Source organism: Labrus mixtus, chromosome 15 (assembly GCF_963584025.1).
Source record: "Labrus mixtus chromosome 15, fLabMix1.1, whole genome shotgun sequence".
Taxonomy (NCBI): domain Eukaryota; kingdom Metazoa; phylum Chordata; class Actinopteri; order Labriformes; family Labridae; genus Labrus; species Labrus mixtus.
Genome location: NC_083626.1, coordinates 24304598 through 24321982, shown reverse-complemented (window position 1 = coordinate 24321982; position 17385 = coordinate 24304598). Strand labels below are relative to the sequence as shown.

The window sequence follows — 17385 nt, the reverse complement described above, 5'->3', positions numbered from 1 at the left end:
TGAGTTTTTTTTTTTTTTTTTCGCTTTATGGAGGTGTTTTCAAAAACCTTTTTGAGGCCACACCACAGGTACCACTTCAAAACCCTTTCAGATGTTAAATCTTGATTGTTCCCCATGAATAATACATTATAGCTCGGGCTAGGCGCACTGGCCGCTGACCAAAGCCACCGACATAATGCAGTCACTGATTCTCAACCGTGTGTGATGAGTGCTCGCTTGACTGCTGGGTGCCGGCGGGCCGTAACACCACAAACACGCCACAAAAGAAAAAAGAGCCTCGTGAAAATGTTGATAATCCAGGCCCCCCAAAAGACCCTTTTTCGATTCTCGGAGTAGTTGTCGCCATTTATCCCAGTGCGCTGCATTGTGTTGATAAACCGACAACAAAAGGGGAAATGAACGGCGCTCATGGCCTCATGTTGGGGGCGCAGTGTCAGGCATCCTCGGGTTTGAACTACAAAACAGCAGCGCAGCACACACAAACAGAGACGGATACAGGACTGCTCAAGGTGTCAAAGAAACACAGGAGGCCGGCTAATGTATTCTGAAAAAAAAAAAAACAGAAAGAGAAAGAGGAGGAAAAAAGGAGTGGTTTGTGATGAATGAGAGACAGACAGAGAGAAAAAGACACAGACGCCAGTTGGTGGGGACGAGGCCAGAACAAACACTTGTGCAGATCCAGTGCTCTGAATTAGCATGAGCTGGCAAAAGCACCAGTGGTTTAGCTCTGCTCCAGCTGCCATTCACACATGAATACTCTTTTCTACCTGTTTGATTAGAGCCTCTCCTGGACTTGTAATGGTGCTGGAGTATTACTGTAGGCACAGTGTTCTGGCTGTATGCAAAGTAGGGTTTAAAAGATAAAGGTTAAAGCCCCCCCCCCCCCCCCCCCCCCACACACAGCTTGGCATGTAAAACCTCGGCAGATGTTCTGTAGCACATATCCAAGCCTGCTTTTGTTACAGGCAGTGGAAGATTGAAGGATATGGTATTCAGTTTGAAATCTACAGCTTTTGATGTCATATCAAATAGCAGGGAGGTGTTGCAAGACATTTCAGGAGGGCATTTCATATGAGAAGGAAGTAAAAAAAAAAAAAAGGCGAAGGAAAGAGTGGAGGACGGCGTCTAGAAGGTGGCTCGGCTGAATCTCAAGAAACAGCGATGACCTTTTTTTCCTCTTCATCGCTGAGCTTGCCGCCGGGCACTGCTACCCAGCAAGTACCGAAAATGGCAGGGATTGTTGTTTCTAAATATAGAAGCAGTCCCATACACTCTCACACACACACGTGCTCCACACAACATGACTCAAACATGTGATCTGGCAGAAATCCATACGATGGATCTTCAGAGTCACGGGATCGGGATGCAACACGGGCAGTCGGGAGGCGAAAAAGCTCAAAGCGTGAGTCCTGTGAAAACCTGGAAATGATGCGGTGATTGTGTTTTTAAAAGATTTTTTTCCGATAGCAGCACCGCAGTGGATATAAACAAACATCTAAAGTTAAAGCTTGAGATGAGAACCCGCTGTTATGTATTTCTGGACTGTCAGTAATGATACAGCACCCTACAGGAAGGCACGCACACACACACATTTGCACACGCTCACACTGCTCCTGGAGAAGAGAAAAGTCAGTGAGCCAGGTCTTTTCATCAGTTCCACTGCGCTGCCTCGCACTGGGTCAATCTCAGCACATCATTAATAGTGTGGATGCTATTGTCATTACATCTACCAAACAAAAGCACAGTTTAACATGGCGGCAGAACGGATCGAATATGAAACAGGGAGCTATTAAAATATGTTTGGGAGGGGGAGGGTGAGCGAACGACGGCGTCTGGCGTGGGAGTGTGAGGAGGAAGAAATAAGAAACGAGAGGGAGCAGAAAGTTCTTTCACACTGTAAGAGTCTGACACTGAAGAATATCTATACATATGCAGTAGGTGTGATGTATACATGTGCGGGTGAGAGGAAAAAAAAGCAACATGAAAAGCCTCAGAAAGCCTTATGGAGACTCCATTTGAATACTGAATGTAAGGCTGGTGCTCGCATGTGTGTGTAATTATAGTTTTTTTTTTCCTCATGTGATTGCAAGAACCAGTGCATTATGTCGGTAGCAATGCAAATGAACACTGGAGAGAGTATGCGTGTGTGTGTGTGTGTGTGTGCGAGTGGGTCTGTGTGTGTCCCTGTGGGTGCTTGTATGCATGTTTGTGTTTACAATGGCCCTCACACATCCCACGATTCTCAGCTTCACCAACAACACGCGCAGGCAGGTGTGAGGACGAGAGAGAGAGAGAGAGAGAGAGAGAGACCGACAGCCCCGATTGTGGAGCACGGCCTCGCCGAGCAAATACTACTCACACTCCCTCTCTCCCAATCTCGCTCTCTCGCTCCTCATTCACAGTCTGGCTCTCTCTCTCTCTCTCTCATGGTCTATCTGTATTCTCTCTTTCCCACTGTGCCAAACACACAGGGCCTCTTTGTTATTCAGAGTAGGAAATGCAACTGGAGCCAAATCTGCCCTGCATTCTGTTTGATATCATCCCTCCTTTGTTCTTACCGTCTCCCATCACCATGTGCTTGGCCTCGAAACGGCATCAGACAGGCACCTGGGAACAAGCGGCGCTCAGACAACATGGATCTCATGACGTCCTGGATGTCTGACTTCAGATGTAGCTCGAGGTGACATTTAGGCTTATGATAAGATAAAGGTCAAATGGATCTTCCTCGCTGCACGCCACAGTGTGAAAGGGCGAGGTTTGAAATCCCCACTCTGTGTACTGTAGAGTGTCTAGAGCTTGTACTCTTTCAACATGGTACCACAGACTATTATAAGAAGTCGATGTGTCCACTTGGTTTTAAAAAATATTCAAACATAGAGGTTCCCTAAAAACTGCCATCTGTCTAATATCCAGCAAGAGGAGACGAGGCTGGTTGCAAACAGAAGTGTGATTGTAGGTGTCTATGAGGAAATATCCTAAACGACAAACCATGCCAATCAAACTAGAGACATGGCCAGGGCCAACACTGAAATCTGATTGGACTAACCCAGGGTCCACCCCTCAATTCTGAACAATAATTGGCTATTTGCCTTATGGAGGCAGAATTAATGTGAAAATCAACTATTTGGGCTCAGTTGGTGGAGTCGTCGCCTCTCAACCGGAAGGTCGAGGGTTCGATTCCCAGCTGGGCATAATGTCCTATGTGTCCTTGGGCAAGACACTTAACCCTGAATTGCTCCCGCTGCTTCGGTGGCGGTGTATGAATGGGATTAGTTACTTCTGATGTATGATACTACATAGTGATCACTACCATCAGTGTGTGAAAGGGTGGGTGTGACCTGCGGTGTAAAAGCGCTTTGAGTAGTCGGAAGACTAGAAAAGCGCTATATAAGCTCAAGTCCATTTACCATTGTAAGTACTTGAAGAATTTTTACATTGTACACTTCTTCTTTTTGAGTCCTTACAGAATTAAGCCAAAAGATCTATATGTTGCCACTGTCATGTTACCTTTAAAAGTAAAAATATATGGGACCCATGCATGGAGGCTGTCGTCTCAAGTGGGCGGCCCGGGTTCACCCCCCACCTGTGGCCTCTTTCCCGCATGTTATTCCCCACTCTCTCTCTCTCCCTGATTTCCAACTCTATCCACTGTCCTATCTATCCATTAAAGGCACAAAAAGCCCCCCCAAAAAATATATATATATGTACACAGGAATATAATATTTTGTAATGTAAGGAGGTAAAGTGGCTATGAATACTGGAGACAAGATATATAATATCTATTGATTGGTGTGTTTGCACACACATACTTCACACCACCTTTGCATAGGTCAGCACCCAGATTTGGCCGTCCTAGGTGAAAAAGTTTGGCTTCACGCCCTTGGAGACATTATAGCAATGCGTATCCTTGTCCAATTACAGTCACTTGTGGCTGAGAAAAAAAAAAACAAGACGGCAGCAGCTACAATGCCTCAATCAAAGCAGATCATGTGCACTTCCATCCAGATTTAAAGTGAATACAAATAAAAATGACTGACATTTAAAATGAGAGCTGCAACAGAGTCTCTGAGAGCGAGCTCCTCATGCAGTAAATTAAAGGTTGTTTCAGTGTCCACACACAAAACATGTAGTTCCTGTCAAAAATTGCCATGTTATGACAAAATAAGTATGCAGCCATGCTAAATCCCAATCCAGTTACTCCGCCAGGTGTGACTATCCAATCGTATCCTTGAACACGCAGGGCAACATCCCTAAAGGAGCCGATTTATTTCAGTATGTGTGAGCGTATGTGTGTGAATGTATGTGTCTGTCTGCTTCAATCCCCCCCCCCCCCCACAACCCCTGGAGAGCAAAACAGAAGAGTCTACATGCTGAATACTAATAATATTCACCAGAATCAGCGCTCATTCTGAGGACGAGCAGTTATGTGCTCCACATCAAAAGCTTGTCTCATCTGCAGAATAAGTGGAAATAAAGGATTCAGTAAATATAGAAGGCAGACTTAGTGCAAACGCCTCTCTACTTGTGGACTCTGTGTTTTGAAATGCTACAGACTCATCACCTCATGTTAGATACATGTTTGAATACATAGAGCATGTGTGTGATCGTAGCTTATCCTGATGATATCCATAGACATATATGAGATAATGCTGTCCCCTAATAGTCTGCTTAACTGATTAAAGAAGTCGAAGTCGGCCAAGTTGTTATTGGACGAGTTGTTGCTGAAAGATAGCTCGCTAGTTAGCAGCCACATGCAATGCTAAATTTAACCAAACCAACGTCCCAATGGTGTCCTAACTACAGTTCGGAGGACTAAACACTGAAAAGGAACAAAGTCAACTCTGTCTAAATAGTATTCAGTCCCCTTGGAGTTCTCTCAAAAACATATAAAATCAATAATGTTGTCACTTTAGGTGTTAGCATAGTCTGTAGCAGTCAGCTAGCAGAACTGAAGATATTTTCTGATCCAAACATTGGTTTAACAGACGTTTAAAGAATGGCCAGCGCGACACCTCGCTTTAGTGAGGCTCAGAGATCTTCAGTTCATCCTACCTGTGGCTGCAGTTCAGGTCATAAACCCCGCCTCCTCCGTGTAAACAGATGGGACATGGGTCAAGGTATAACCAAATTACTATTCAAATCACCTGTTTGTTTTGATAAAGTTTCTTTATAGTCATGTGACACCATAAAAACATTAAAGAATGTCCTGATGACAGCTCAGTGGCACTGCTGCAGCGCTGTGTGTAGCAGAGTAGGGAAGGAACGGAAAGAGGAAACATGACAAACACCAACACGAGAGTCACTGAATTTCCATATCTGTGAGTTTTATCTTTAAAAAAAAACAAGAATCTGTTCTGCTGTGGTCTTTAATGACCTGAGGGATCTCTAGTTAAATGTGCGTTTTATGTCAACAAGCAGCGTGATGTTAATACCTCGACTTTTCCAGCCGGACCCTAGTCCTCAGAGCCCACCACAGGGGTATTTTGGCTTCATCTTTATACACCAGGGGGACGTCGAGGTGCCCTGTCCATCTTTTTTTATTCAGTCTTTATTGTTTAGTCTAACAACTTTTAAAAAGTAGAAAATTCTTTAGTTGGAAGCTCCTTTGGTCCCAAGCTATTGCTATCTGTAATATGTTATTCTTGATAAAAGAGCGAGCTGGGATTTGGCCTAATATCTATTCAAATACTATTTCTGTAATTGTATCATTAAAAGTCTCAGCAGAAATGTTGCTTGAAGAGCAGAGCTAATAAAAGGGGGATTTGAATCCATTTGACATTGTTATATTTTTATTCTCACAGCAGGCAACTGTCAGAGAAACTTTTTAGTACTTCTTTTCAGAGTGGAATAAAAGAAGTCATCATATCACACAGCTGTGTGTTAGTCACAGAGGCTGAGTGGAGAAAGCAGCTGCAGATTACAGGACATTTGTTTCCCCCTTCACACCAACATTCGCCCCCGCCGTGGCTCCTAACCTGTGCGCTGCGTCCAGCCGGTTGTTGAGTGTGTTAAAAGCAGAGATAAAGCCGAGAGGACGGCAATCTATCACCTCACTCTGACAGCCTGGCACGTCGTCTGTCTCGGGGGCCGCTGCGCTTGCCACGCTCCCCTGCAGCTGCTCCTCCTCTCCTCACTTTTTTTCATCTCTTTTTCTGTCCTATCATGTTTCCCCTCTCCTCTCCGCTCATCTCCTCACCTCCACTCTCTCCGTGTGTCCTCCTCTACCCTTGTCGTCCTCGCCTCTTCTTCCCACTTAGTATGTCAGCTGCATTGATGGCTATCGGCTGCTTCCCCACCCCGCGCCGCGATGCTGTGTCACTTCATTAGAAGTGTGAAAGGATGACCTTGCACTCTGTCTCTCTTCTTCTTCTCGGCGTCTCTCTCTTTACTCCACGTCTAAGTCACACGCTCCTCCAGCTGCCCCCTCTTTCCTTCATCACTCTTCCTCTCATCCTCTGCCTCAGCCAGCCAGCAAATGCCCTTCATCTATCTCTCTCTCTCTCTCGCTTTCATTCTACCTTGTCTTTTTCCTTGTGTCTCCATTTCTTTCCTCCTCCCTGCCCTCATTGTTCTCCTTCATTATCAAACGCTGTCACAACGTCCCCCGCTGTGCCACCCGGGTTATTTATAGCTAACAGAGGGTGGTGGTGCTGCTGATGTTGAGAGGTGGGCCATCTCGGGCCCTGCTGGAGCTCACACACACACATTCACTCTTCTCCTGACATTTAAACATGTACACACACACGCCGACATCCTGAAACAATACATCCTCAGACTAAAAGGCACTTGTAGGTGCTGTATGCGTCTTACCTGTCTGTCCGACATGACGTAGAGGTAGTTGCGGTCGAGGGAGAAGGCCATATCTCGCAGGACGGAGCTGCCGTCCTTGATGACTGATATCGTCTCGTACTGGACGCCGCCATGAGGAGGCCCGTCAACGCGGATCTGAGAAACACAGACACACAAAACAGGTCAATGATTGCTATTTATACCAGTGTGACAGGCGGAAAGGGGAAAACAGAAGGAGAGTGATTGGCAGGTAAGACAGACGTGGGTCAAACAATATTTGCAAGACAATCTATCATTGTCAGAGAGCTGCCGGGAGATTCAGGCAGGTGGAGATACTCCAGATAGTTAAGTTTAAGTTCCCATGAAATCAAAGTACATGATTTAATATTATCATAATATATATGTCCTGGGTTGAGTGTCACTCCAGTGTGTGGCCAATTAGTGAAAAACAACAATGATTGCAGTTAGTCTTAATGATATTTGAGAGTTCTTTCCTTCCTTTCATTTCCTGAAAAAACAAAGACAATGTCGATGACTCATCCTGCTTTTCCAATGAACTGCTGTCTCATATGTCAATGTCCCGCCCTCATGATGAACAGCAACCACAAGCTAGCTGTCGCATGACATTGCCAAACTGCCAATTGCCAATTTTCCTGCTTTTAAAGGAAACATCTTTCATGTTTTTACATATTCAGAAAATTCCTGAATATTTCCCACATTTTGCACGGTGAGCTGCATGTGTCGACACAACCTTCCCTAATTTGTCAACTGAACTTTTAACCAGAATTGTTCTTGAGAGAGCCCCGAAGGAAAAAAAAAAAAAAATCCATGTGAAGTCAAGGTGAGCCGATGGGGAATTTGTTGATACTTATGGTGTCGAATTACACTCACATTGATTTCACAGAGAAAAATTGTCATCACAGTGGGGGACTTTCTTTGTTCACCATTCCTGCGTCGTTCTGTTAACGTCGTGTCCTTCCTCTTGAGACCACCAACCCCCCCCCCACCCGTCTGACAAGTGAAGTCTATCACTGTGATGTGCATCTTTTGAACAGCTAACTCAGAAGGATTAAAGCTGAGTGCATTTATGAAAACGCCTTTGTAGAAACCCTCGCATTCAGCTCGGTGTTTCATGGTAGCTTGGGAACAAAATTACAAAAATCTTAATTGGAAATTGGATTTGTAAATGTGAAAAATGCAGAACTCATTGGATAATATATCATGCTATGAGATAAATGTCATCCTCTACTGATTATATGTAGGATAGGGTTACAACAACTGTTAAGAGTTATTGCCTGATATTATTAGACCTTTGTGAAACCTTAGCCGTGTTTTCCTTTCCTCTCTCTCCTGATGAATGATGTATTCCTCCAGTAAAGCTTTGAACTTTGAGGCCAGGACCACCTCACTACAAAAACAGTGGGAAAAGCAACAGTAATGACTTATATAAGAGAAATGACCCTCACTGACCCAAGTGGGCCAAAGATCGCCCCGTCTCTGCTTAATTCATCAGATCCCGTTGGACAAAACCATAACCAGGCATCGGTTAATGGTTTTTGGGGTTTCTGTGTTGGGTTCCTATAAAAGGTGGGCGTGAGAGAGACGTCAAACGGGCCCTCCTCCGCCCATGAAAGCTGATGTCTCTATCATCTGTCCATCCCCGCCTGCTTTCCTCCACCCAAACATTCATCTATCTTTTGAGATGGTGACAGCAGCAGAGAGCAGCGCCACTCTCTATAAAACATCACAGAGGGGAAAGTCAAGGTCATGTGTCTGTCAAAAGAAGATCAACTGCGAGAGGGGAGGGAGGGGTACACGCACGCACACGCACACACACACACACACACACACACACACACACACACACACACACACTCGCATGCAAGCCTTTGTGTATGGGTATGAAATGTGTGTCAAACTGCAGGATGGGGGGAGTAAAAGAAACATGATGTAAGTTAAGCAAAAAACCCCCGGAGCTTCGCCTTCAAAGCTGGAGGGTTTAGCCGAGTACACGACAGCAGGCGGCACAGTCGAGGGGCAGAGCTCAAAGTGGTGGAGGCCTTCCGCGGCTGCCCTACGTCTGACCTTGGCAGGCTAATCCAAACAACGAAAAAAAAAAAAAAAAAAAAAAAGAAGACATATGTGAAAACCATATGTAGGCGGAGAGAGGCAGGATGTGGGGGCCGTGCCAGTCTTCATCTGGTTACTTGACACTGCGGTGTGGAGAGGGAGACCTCGGCAAATACGCTCATCCATAAAGCATGTCGGCAAGCGGCCAGACCAGCGCTTGTTCTGTTCACTGCTGTCAGTGTGTGTGTGTGTGTGTGTGTGTGTGTGCGTGCGCGCGCCCGCGCCCGTAGGAGCAGTCTGTCACGCTGTGATACGTGTCCTAGCAGGGCCGCCACTTGGGATCACGAGATAGCCCGACCTTCTTCCCCCCCCCCGCACGGCTACAGTTCATCTGAACGAGATCGCTATCACACACAGGCTCTCACCGCCGTCCAGGAGGCCTCCACATTCACACTTTGGCTCCGAAACACACACTCAAAACACACCGCCGTCTTAAAGCGTGTCCAGAACACAAAACCCTCAACTCTCCAGACCGGGGGTTTAGTTTCAGACTAAAGAAAAGCAAGAGCACAGCCGGCCAAGGAATTATGACTAGAATATGAATTTGAAGACATAGTGGTGATGGGATCTTTTTTTTTTTTTTAACGTGGTCTTCTTAAATTCAATACCTGCAATCACACCATAATAGCTTGAGCTTTCATTCCATCATCCTCCTTCCTTCTTCTGCTTCATCATGTGGTTTATGATAGCACATGCAGTTTAAAATGTGTGGGGGGGGGGGAAGATGCAGACCGCAGGAAGCTCCAAAATTTGGCAATCGGAGATCGATGTTTGCATAATTCTGCTTTGATATAATATAATTAAACTTTGCTTGCTGCAGTAGAACTTACACAACTTACATAATCTTTAAATTCTGCATGAGGTGCTTTTAAAGGATACTGCAAGAACAGAGAGACGTCACAACCTGAAATGCAAATTCAACTTACAAAACATCTTAACTCTGCACAAAAAGATGAGCTTCTAACAAAATAAAAAAATGCACAAAGTAAGTTCAAATAAGTTCTGGATTGTCTGGAAATACTTTGTTTATTCATTTAAAAATGTTTGGGACCATGTGTGGGTATTTTTGTGGTATATTTTATGATACGATCTCAATATGTACATTCATTATAAGGGTTGATTCACTTATATACATGCAAAATCTAAGTTTAGACTGTACAGAGAGGTGTGAAGCATTTCAAGATTTTCCAGGAAAATGACATCATCATAAGCAAATACTGCACAATGTTTCTACTGCAGACTTCCAATAGTTAACCGCCTGTGTTAAGAAAACGTTCAATCAGTGTTGCAGACGTTTACAGAAATAGATAAACAATAAATGACCTTTCGTTTTTTTCCAGTCACCAAAAACATCTGTGTCTCCGTCTTTGTGTATTCTTATTTCCCCTAACAGCTCAGTTTTATGGCTCGCAGAGAGAACACTCTCATCATCCCGCTGCTGTGTACACACACACTCACATCCAGTTGCTTTTCACATTATGAAGCTGCTTTTCTATACTAGCTGTAAATCTTACAAAGTGTGTTACATTCACACTTCTGCACACAGAACACATACAACTTTGTAACATTGTAAGGACGGGAAGAAAAGTGCGCATGTGTGTGTGTGTGAGAGGCCGGGTTGGTTGAATGTGAAGTAGTTTGCAGGGTGCGCTCACCTCTGGGTGGGCGAAAGACAAAAAAAAAAAAAAAAAAAAAAAAACCCTGAGCAAGTAAATGGAGAAACCAGCGGAGCAAAAATAATTCAGTCAAAAACTCCATCTGTTTACCGCACTCCCTCACTCACTCCCACGCTACAGTCCAACCAGTCTGCAGTCTCCACCACCTGAGTAAGCGCCTCCGCGGCTCAAAACACTCATTTCCTCAGCATCACTTTCCTTCAGCTCTGCCCTCTCAGGTACTTAAAAACTATCCCCTCTCTGCCCCATTTGACCTTGCATTATTTATCAGGCTGGGCGAGAAGGCTGCTAACAGGTTGGAATCATACCCTCCAGCCCGTCTGCCCTTCTATTTCAGGAGGACCCATCCGCTAAAACGAGCCCCTGGGTGCCCCGGAGAGCTGCCCTCGCTGTGCCCTGATCTAACACGGCCCCCCCCCCCCCGCCCGTTTCAACACCACAGCCATTAGCTAGTCTCTCGCTATCACCGGTGTCAGGGAGCTGCAACTGAGTAAAGTGAGGCAGGAGGGGAAAAAGGTGAAGATGTATGAGAGTGTTGAGAAACATTCTCCATGCAGCCCCGGGGGATCCAGGGCCTGCGTAGTTTGAAATGTGGAAAGAAAACATCAGCGCCGTCTAAAATGTAAAAAAAAAGAAATGATGAACAGAAACTTCTCATGATATTTTGCTCAAAGTTATATCTGTTAAATGCAAACAAACTTACATAAGACTGAGGACAGGAGGCGTGCCTCAGTGGGAGGGACTTAATCATGAAGTTATAAATCATGGAGAACATGCAGCGTCGGCATAGTTACATTCCAAATATCTGAACTACTTTGAAGATCTCCAAATAACACTGGACCCAATTTTATTAACTGCTTTGTTTTAATTTATGAATCTACATTTTACAGATGCCCGTGATGAATTGGGAGAAACCGTATGAACTGTCTTGTGTTTGTTTTTCTTCTTTAACCATGTTGTTCAGTAAAAGTTCCATCTTTTTTCATAACTATTGAAAATACACACTTCAGGGTTACTTCAGGGGGTTTTATGTGGGTAGTTTTTGGGGGTGGGGGTGGGAAATGGGTAAGACATACTGTGTGATCAACTGTCTGATGTTATTGTATTGTCTCTTTGATTGTTAATATGTATTATTTAGTTTAACTTAAAATGTGAAATGGCATTTTTTTTACTGACACATAATTCCATCTTTTTGCTGTGACTTCCCTTAAAGCAGTAACGTCTCCATAAACCGAGTTTTCAATGATAATGTTCTTCTACTGCCAAAGGGTGAGATGCCAAGCTTTCAAAAAAGGACTTAAAGTGGAAGTTTTGTTTTTATGTACAAACTTTATGTCACAGCACCTATCCGGGCATGAGCAGCAGGGAGGCGGGGTGTTTGGCCAGCAGGAGAGCCGTGGCAGCGGCATCAGAAGCCTCCCCTTGTGGCCACGAGGGCCCGCGCCAGCAGGGTGCTTTTGATCCGACTATGTAAGCACCCTGGAAAAACGTTTGAAGAATGACCAAACTCCAAGTCAAATTGCCCTTCTCCCTCTTCCTCTCTCTCTCTCTCTCTCTCTCTCTCTTTTCCTTGGTCTCACTGGTTTTGAACACACTGCCAGACTCCGAGTCCCCGACTGTGTGAGTCTGTGTGAAGCAATTTGCTGAGTAAAAAGAGTTGCTGAATAAATCCAGGGTAAAGCGTGCATCAAATGTGTGTTTTGCAGTGCATTGTGGATGCTGCTACTACGAGACAGAATGGAAATAGAGAGGTAGAAGAAGATTGTCATTCAACACATGCAAGGGACTGGACAATCCTGCACTGTATATGAGAAAAAAACCCATAGAAAACTGAGTTCAAATTGAGTTTTAAGTGGAAAAAAAATCTAACATAAACACATTTGAAAAGAAAAACACAGCGAGCGGTGATTTTCTGATTTACGGATTTGGACCCTGCTTTACAGCTCGTCTCCCAAGTGTTTGTTCAACATTAGCCACTCAATTTGAAAAGAATGTCTCTCCTTTAATGGCTGCAGCTGCTAACTATTACCTGAGAGCGGCTTTCTTTTTTTTTTTTTTTTTCACATTTGGAAATAAAGCTATTTTCTGACCCTAGCCTTGAGGGAGGTTAGGGTTACTGAAACAGGACGCTCACGAGTGCAGGTGGCTGCCAGCACCAATACAGATCCATGTGAGGGCGAGCATTATTTCACCACCGTATTTCATCTGGCAGAGCAGAGCAGAGCGTAACCCACGCATTGGGAACCTTTTACCGAACCGCGGCGGTGAAAGCAGGCTCTGCGCTAACACCTTGTAGCAGGATGGGATTAAGTCAAATTGTAGGCCCTCCACCTACACTGTGTACAGAAATAGAATAATGGGAGATGATTTTAGGGAGATTGTGCTTTTATGGCTGAAATTTGGAAGCATACTTTGCTCAAAGTGAGAGAAAAAAAAAAGAAGAGGAAGAGAGAGTGGAGGATGAAAGTTGAACTTCTGAAGTAACCTTTCTGGCAGCTATCTGCCGCATCTACACTAATCCAGATAAACAGTCTTGGATGTTAAAGTTTATCTGGCTGATCCAATGCACTGGATTAGACTTGAAAACACAGAACCTCCACTCACACTCCTACTCTGTCTCAATGCAGCGACCCCCCGACTGAGACACCAGCGAGGACGCTCTGCCGAGGAGAGACGAAAGTGGGCAGTCAAGAGGCGTCTTGTGGATTGAAAATAGACAGGTCAGAGGGATCTGACAATGACCGTGATAAACCTGATCCAATCACATCCAGTTTTTTTTTTTGCTGACGGGACCAATCTCAGCCTTGGTAAACGGCCTTGAATTTGATGTTAAGATCGGTTGGTACCTCGGTCCAGATGACAGGTGGCAGACAGCTGACAGCATTTTAAAGAACCAGTGAAGCTTGTCAGGAGGCGTCCATGATTTTGAAAGGCTTTTGTGACAGCCAGCACGGCTATTACCACGATGACTTTGCTTTGCAGGCACAAATTTGAGGTAGAATGTGTCATTTTCCCAGGGTGCTTGTGATTTGTTCTTTTGCTTTTAACTAACAACAACCCCAGGTTCTTTTAGCTTTTTCGAGGATGAGAAAATGAAAGGTAAAAATCGACACTTGGATTTTTGGAGTTTTCAGCCTGCCGTGCTGTCCGCCCCTCTTTCACCGTGTGAACTATGTCGTAGCTCCAACAAAACGTGCAAAATATTAACCTGAAAAACAGTGATAATTTGAATCGTCAACTTTAAGGTGGCAGACAAAGCCCCGACTTTTCTCCCAAATGAGTCCCATTGAACACCAGAGGGGTATGCAGTTCTGAATGGACGCTCGGGCCGAACCTGGACTCAAAACCCAACACCCTTGTTGCTGCGAGCTCTCTGGTATGGTGTTACTGTCCATGTGTCTGAGTTTCAGTACTGGCAGTGTGAAGTATGGTGACAGTGGGCTATGAGTAGTACTGACAGATCCACTGTCCATCCCCCCCCTGGAGATGGATGTGTAATATCCTGCCTCGGATGGAGTCAGTCCCCTTTGGGGCGTGAGTTTGGGCTGCATCAGAGAGTGAGTGGACTGGTAGTATGAGTCACCCTGGAGATGGGAGGGATTCATCATCAGCACAACACACACAAGACTTACACAAACGCACACAGGAACACACACACATGAATATAGATACAAATCAACTGGCTGTATTCCACAATTGGAAGAACACTGTGTACCAGGCAGGCTCACTCCTGCATCTCTATCTATGTGCATGTCTGTCGTGGAAACCCGGCTTGAAATGTAGCAGACTGCTATTGTATTTCTTCTCTTCAGGTGGAATGGGTTTATAGTATTCAGCTGCTTGTGTGTGTGTGTGTGTGTGTGTGTGTGTGTGTGTGTGTGTGTGTCTCACTCCTTTTTCTCTCACTTTCTTTTTCTGCGCACTGGGAGAAAACATGGAGCCTCTCTCCGCCTCGATAACGCATCTAATCCATCACCGGTGTCAGGCTGAAGAATTCTGGTGTCAGTGTGCGAGCGATGTGTAGAAATGCTCCGTGTGCATATGTGTGTGTGTGTGTGTGTGTGTGTGTGTGTGTGCGCGCGATGGCTCCCACCAGCCCAGCACGCCGCCTCTTTTGTTCCTCTTCTTGTTGTACAATATAAGCTCCCATAAGGCGCATGTTAGCCTGCTTGCCTGTATGCGCTACGTGTCAATTCCCATCTGGGAAACTGAGGCCGGAGAGGCATCTCTCTTGGGGGTGATGGAGGAGAGGAACCCTAAAGTGGACAGACTTTGAAGGAGAGACTGAACGAGAGGAACAGAAAGAAAGAAAGAAGAGGAGAAGCAGGGAAGTAAGGGTAATTCTTCCCATAATGCTTCAAAAGATCTGCAAAAATGACCTGAGCCCTTAGTGAAAAACAAGAAATCAACCAAATGTGGGTGCCTTTAAACAAACCAGGTATCAATGTTGTTTGATTGAAGTTTAAAAATATGTTGTCGGGGCAACAAAGTGTATTCACTTGCCTCTCTGCTCAAATACAAAGCATTTATCACTACCATATAACTTGTGTTCTCATTTGATTGGACAGAAATGCAAGAGCCTGTGCCTTACAAATCACAAGAACCAACCATTCATTTGACCCATTTTTTTTTTTTTTTTTTTTTTTTTTAGCATCATTGATTTCAGTGAATATCAAAAGCGAACATCCAGTTAAACTGATTCCCAGCCGGTCTCAACAACCAATCTTACAGCGGCCGCCTCTGTAATAGCTCCATCTACGACTCATTCAATTCCATTTCGGCTCTGTAATATTGCCATCCCATAACTCACTACCCTAAACATGATTATATCAGCACTTTCTCCTGTTTGCCCTCGAGTCCAAACAGAAACCAGAGACTGCATTTCACTGGGCTCTGTGGTGGGATGAGATCAGGCTTCAACTCCAATCAGCCCAAACACACATATTAAGCACCCCGGCACAATGTGAGGCCTATATTTAGCTCCACATTAAAACACTGCGCGGGGGCCAAAGTGCTGGGGATGGAGGCAGGCCAAAGGAGGTTCAGAGAGAGCACAAAACGGAGGGATGTGGTGGGAGGGATTTTCTGCTTAGCCTTCCCAAAAAAATGGAGGTACGCCAGTGCCGAGAAGCCACTGTTTCTACTCAACTGGCACTCGGATGGTGGGAGAGAAATGGTTTGCATAGTAAAACTAAAAAAAGCTGATTCCACAATAAGAGTCGCTCTATTGGCTGACCCGACTGAAGAAAGTCCATAACAGCAAGAGGGATGAGGAAATAATTCAGAGAGTGGGAATGGAAATTGGCAGAAAAGTGTAAAGGGGAGGTGAGAAAAAAGACTCAGTATAGTTGCTACTCCTAACAGAGACACAGCAGCGCTCACACTTCCACCCTGTTGATGACAAACGCTGCATAAAGCCTCTGAAAATGTGTCTCATTAAGGCTCCACGTTAATCTGAGCAAAATGAAACTTTCAGAACTGTTAGAAAACCTTAGAAATACGGATCAACCAGACCATTTCTTGACAATGTGGAGGCGTGACCAACATATTTTGATCGACATCTGGCCTGGCTCATCAGTGGAGAAATGGGACATTTGACATTCACTGTAGTGAGTCTAAATCAGAGGAGGGAGCAGAAGCCCTGCCGTCTGACAATTATTCATCCTATTCATTCAACCATCACTTAACGGTGAGTTTTAAAAACACTTCACCATCCATTTTATCAATCAGCATGCGCATGCAATGTAAGCTGAGGTGAGCCTTTCTGTTGTTAAAGCTACAAATGCAATGCTAAATGGTGGATCTGTGGTGTTAGCTGGTGCTAAATTCCCCCCCACCACCACCGAGGCTCAATAGTCTACAAGCCGTCAACAATGTATAATTATTGCTAGAATAAAACTCCTGTTAAGCTGAAAATAGACAACCTTGACTGATACTCTACATCTACAATAACTGGCTTGAGGTGATGCTAAAAAAAACTGTGTTTAAACAGCTGAATACTTTGTGACTGTCTTTGATTGGATCACAGAATTTAAGATATCAAAGCACAACCACAACCAGAGGCAGCTGTGGTTCGATCGCCAGCTCCTGCAGCAACATGGTCAATGTTTCCTTGGGCAAGACACTTAACCCCAAACGAAACCCTGAAGAAGCGGATTAGTTACTTCTGATGGTCTCACTACATAGCAACCACTGCCATCAGTGTATGAACGGGTGTGAATGTGTAGGTGTGACATACGGTGTAAAAGCACTTTGAATAGTCAGAAGAATAGAAAAGCGCTATACAAGCTCAAGGCCATATACCATATACCAACCACACCTAATTCAAACAAATGCACGTTTACAGAAATTTAAATGACAATAATTCCAATGGTTGGGAATGTTTATAGTACTTTGTAGGTGCCCATTATTATTCCATAAGACCCATATTAATATAGCTAACACATTATACCTATAAACATATGAAATAACACATGATGTAATGATTATACACTCTCTCTGAGTCATATTCAACACATCCAGTTTATCACAAGACAATTTAACCAAATATTCCTCTTAACAAAAATCCAACTTCTATTAATGGAGCCTTCTCTCCAGGGAGGATAGTGTTTCAAAGGTGGAGCTCGCACTTCTAAGAAGCAAGTGTTCAAGGGAAGAAAAAGAAAAAGCTCTACTCATTTCATGAGAGTAAATAAGCGAGGGACAAAGCAATCGCACGACTATTACAAGCACAACACAGCGCCGACGCTTTGACGGTAAGACAAAAAGTTATTAGAGGGATGTCAAACAG

General features: G+C 44.5%; 1 protein-coding gene across 1 annotated transcript in view; it reads right to left on the bottom strand.

The window, feature by feature from the left end:
• plxna2 (plexin A2) overlaps positions 1-17385 on the bottom strand; it is a 211398-nt gene that overhangs the window by 120792 nt on the left and 73221 nt on the right. Inside the window, exon 4 of the mRNA XM_061057927.1 lies at positions 6811-6945. Within this exon, the coding sequence (XP_060913910.1) occupies positions 6811-6945 (135 nt within the window). The remainder of the gene's footprint in view (positions 1-6810; positions 6946-17385) is intronic.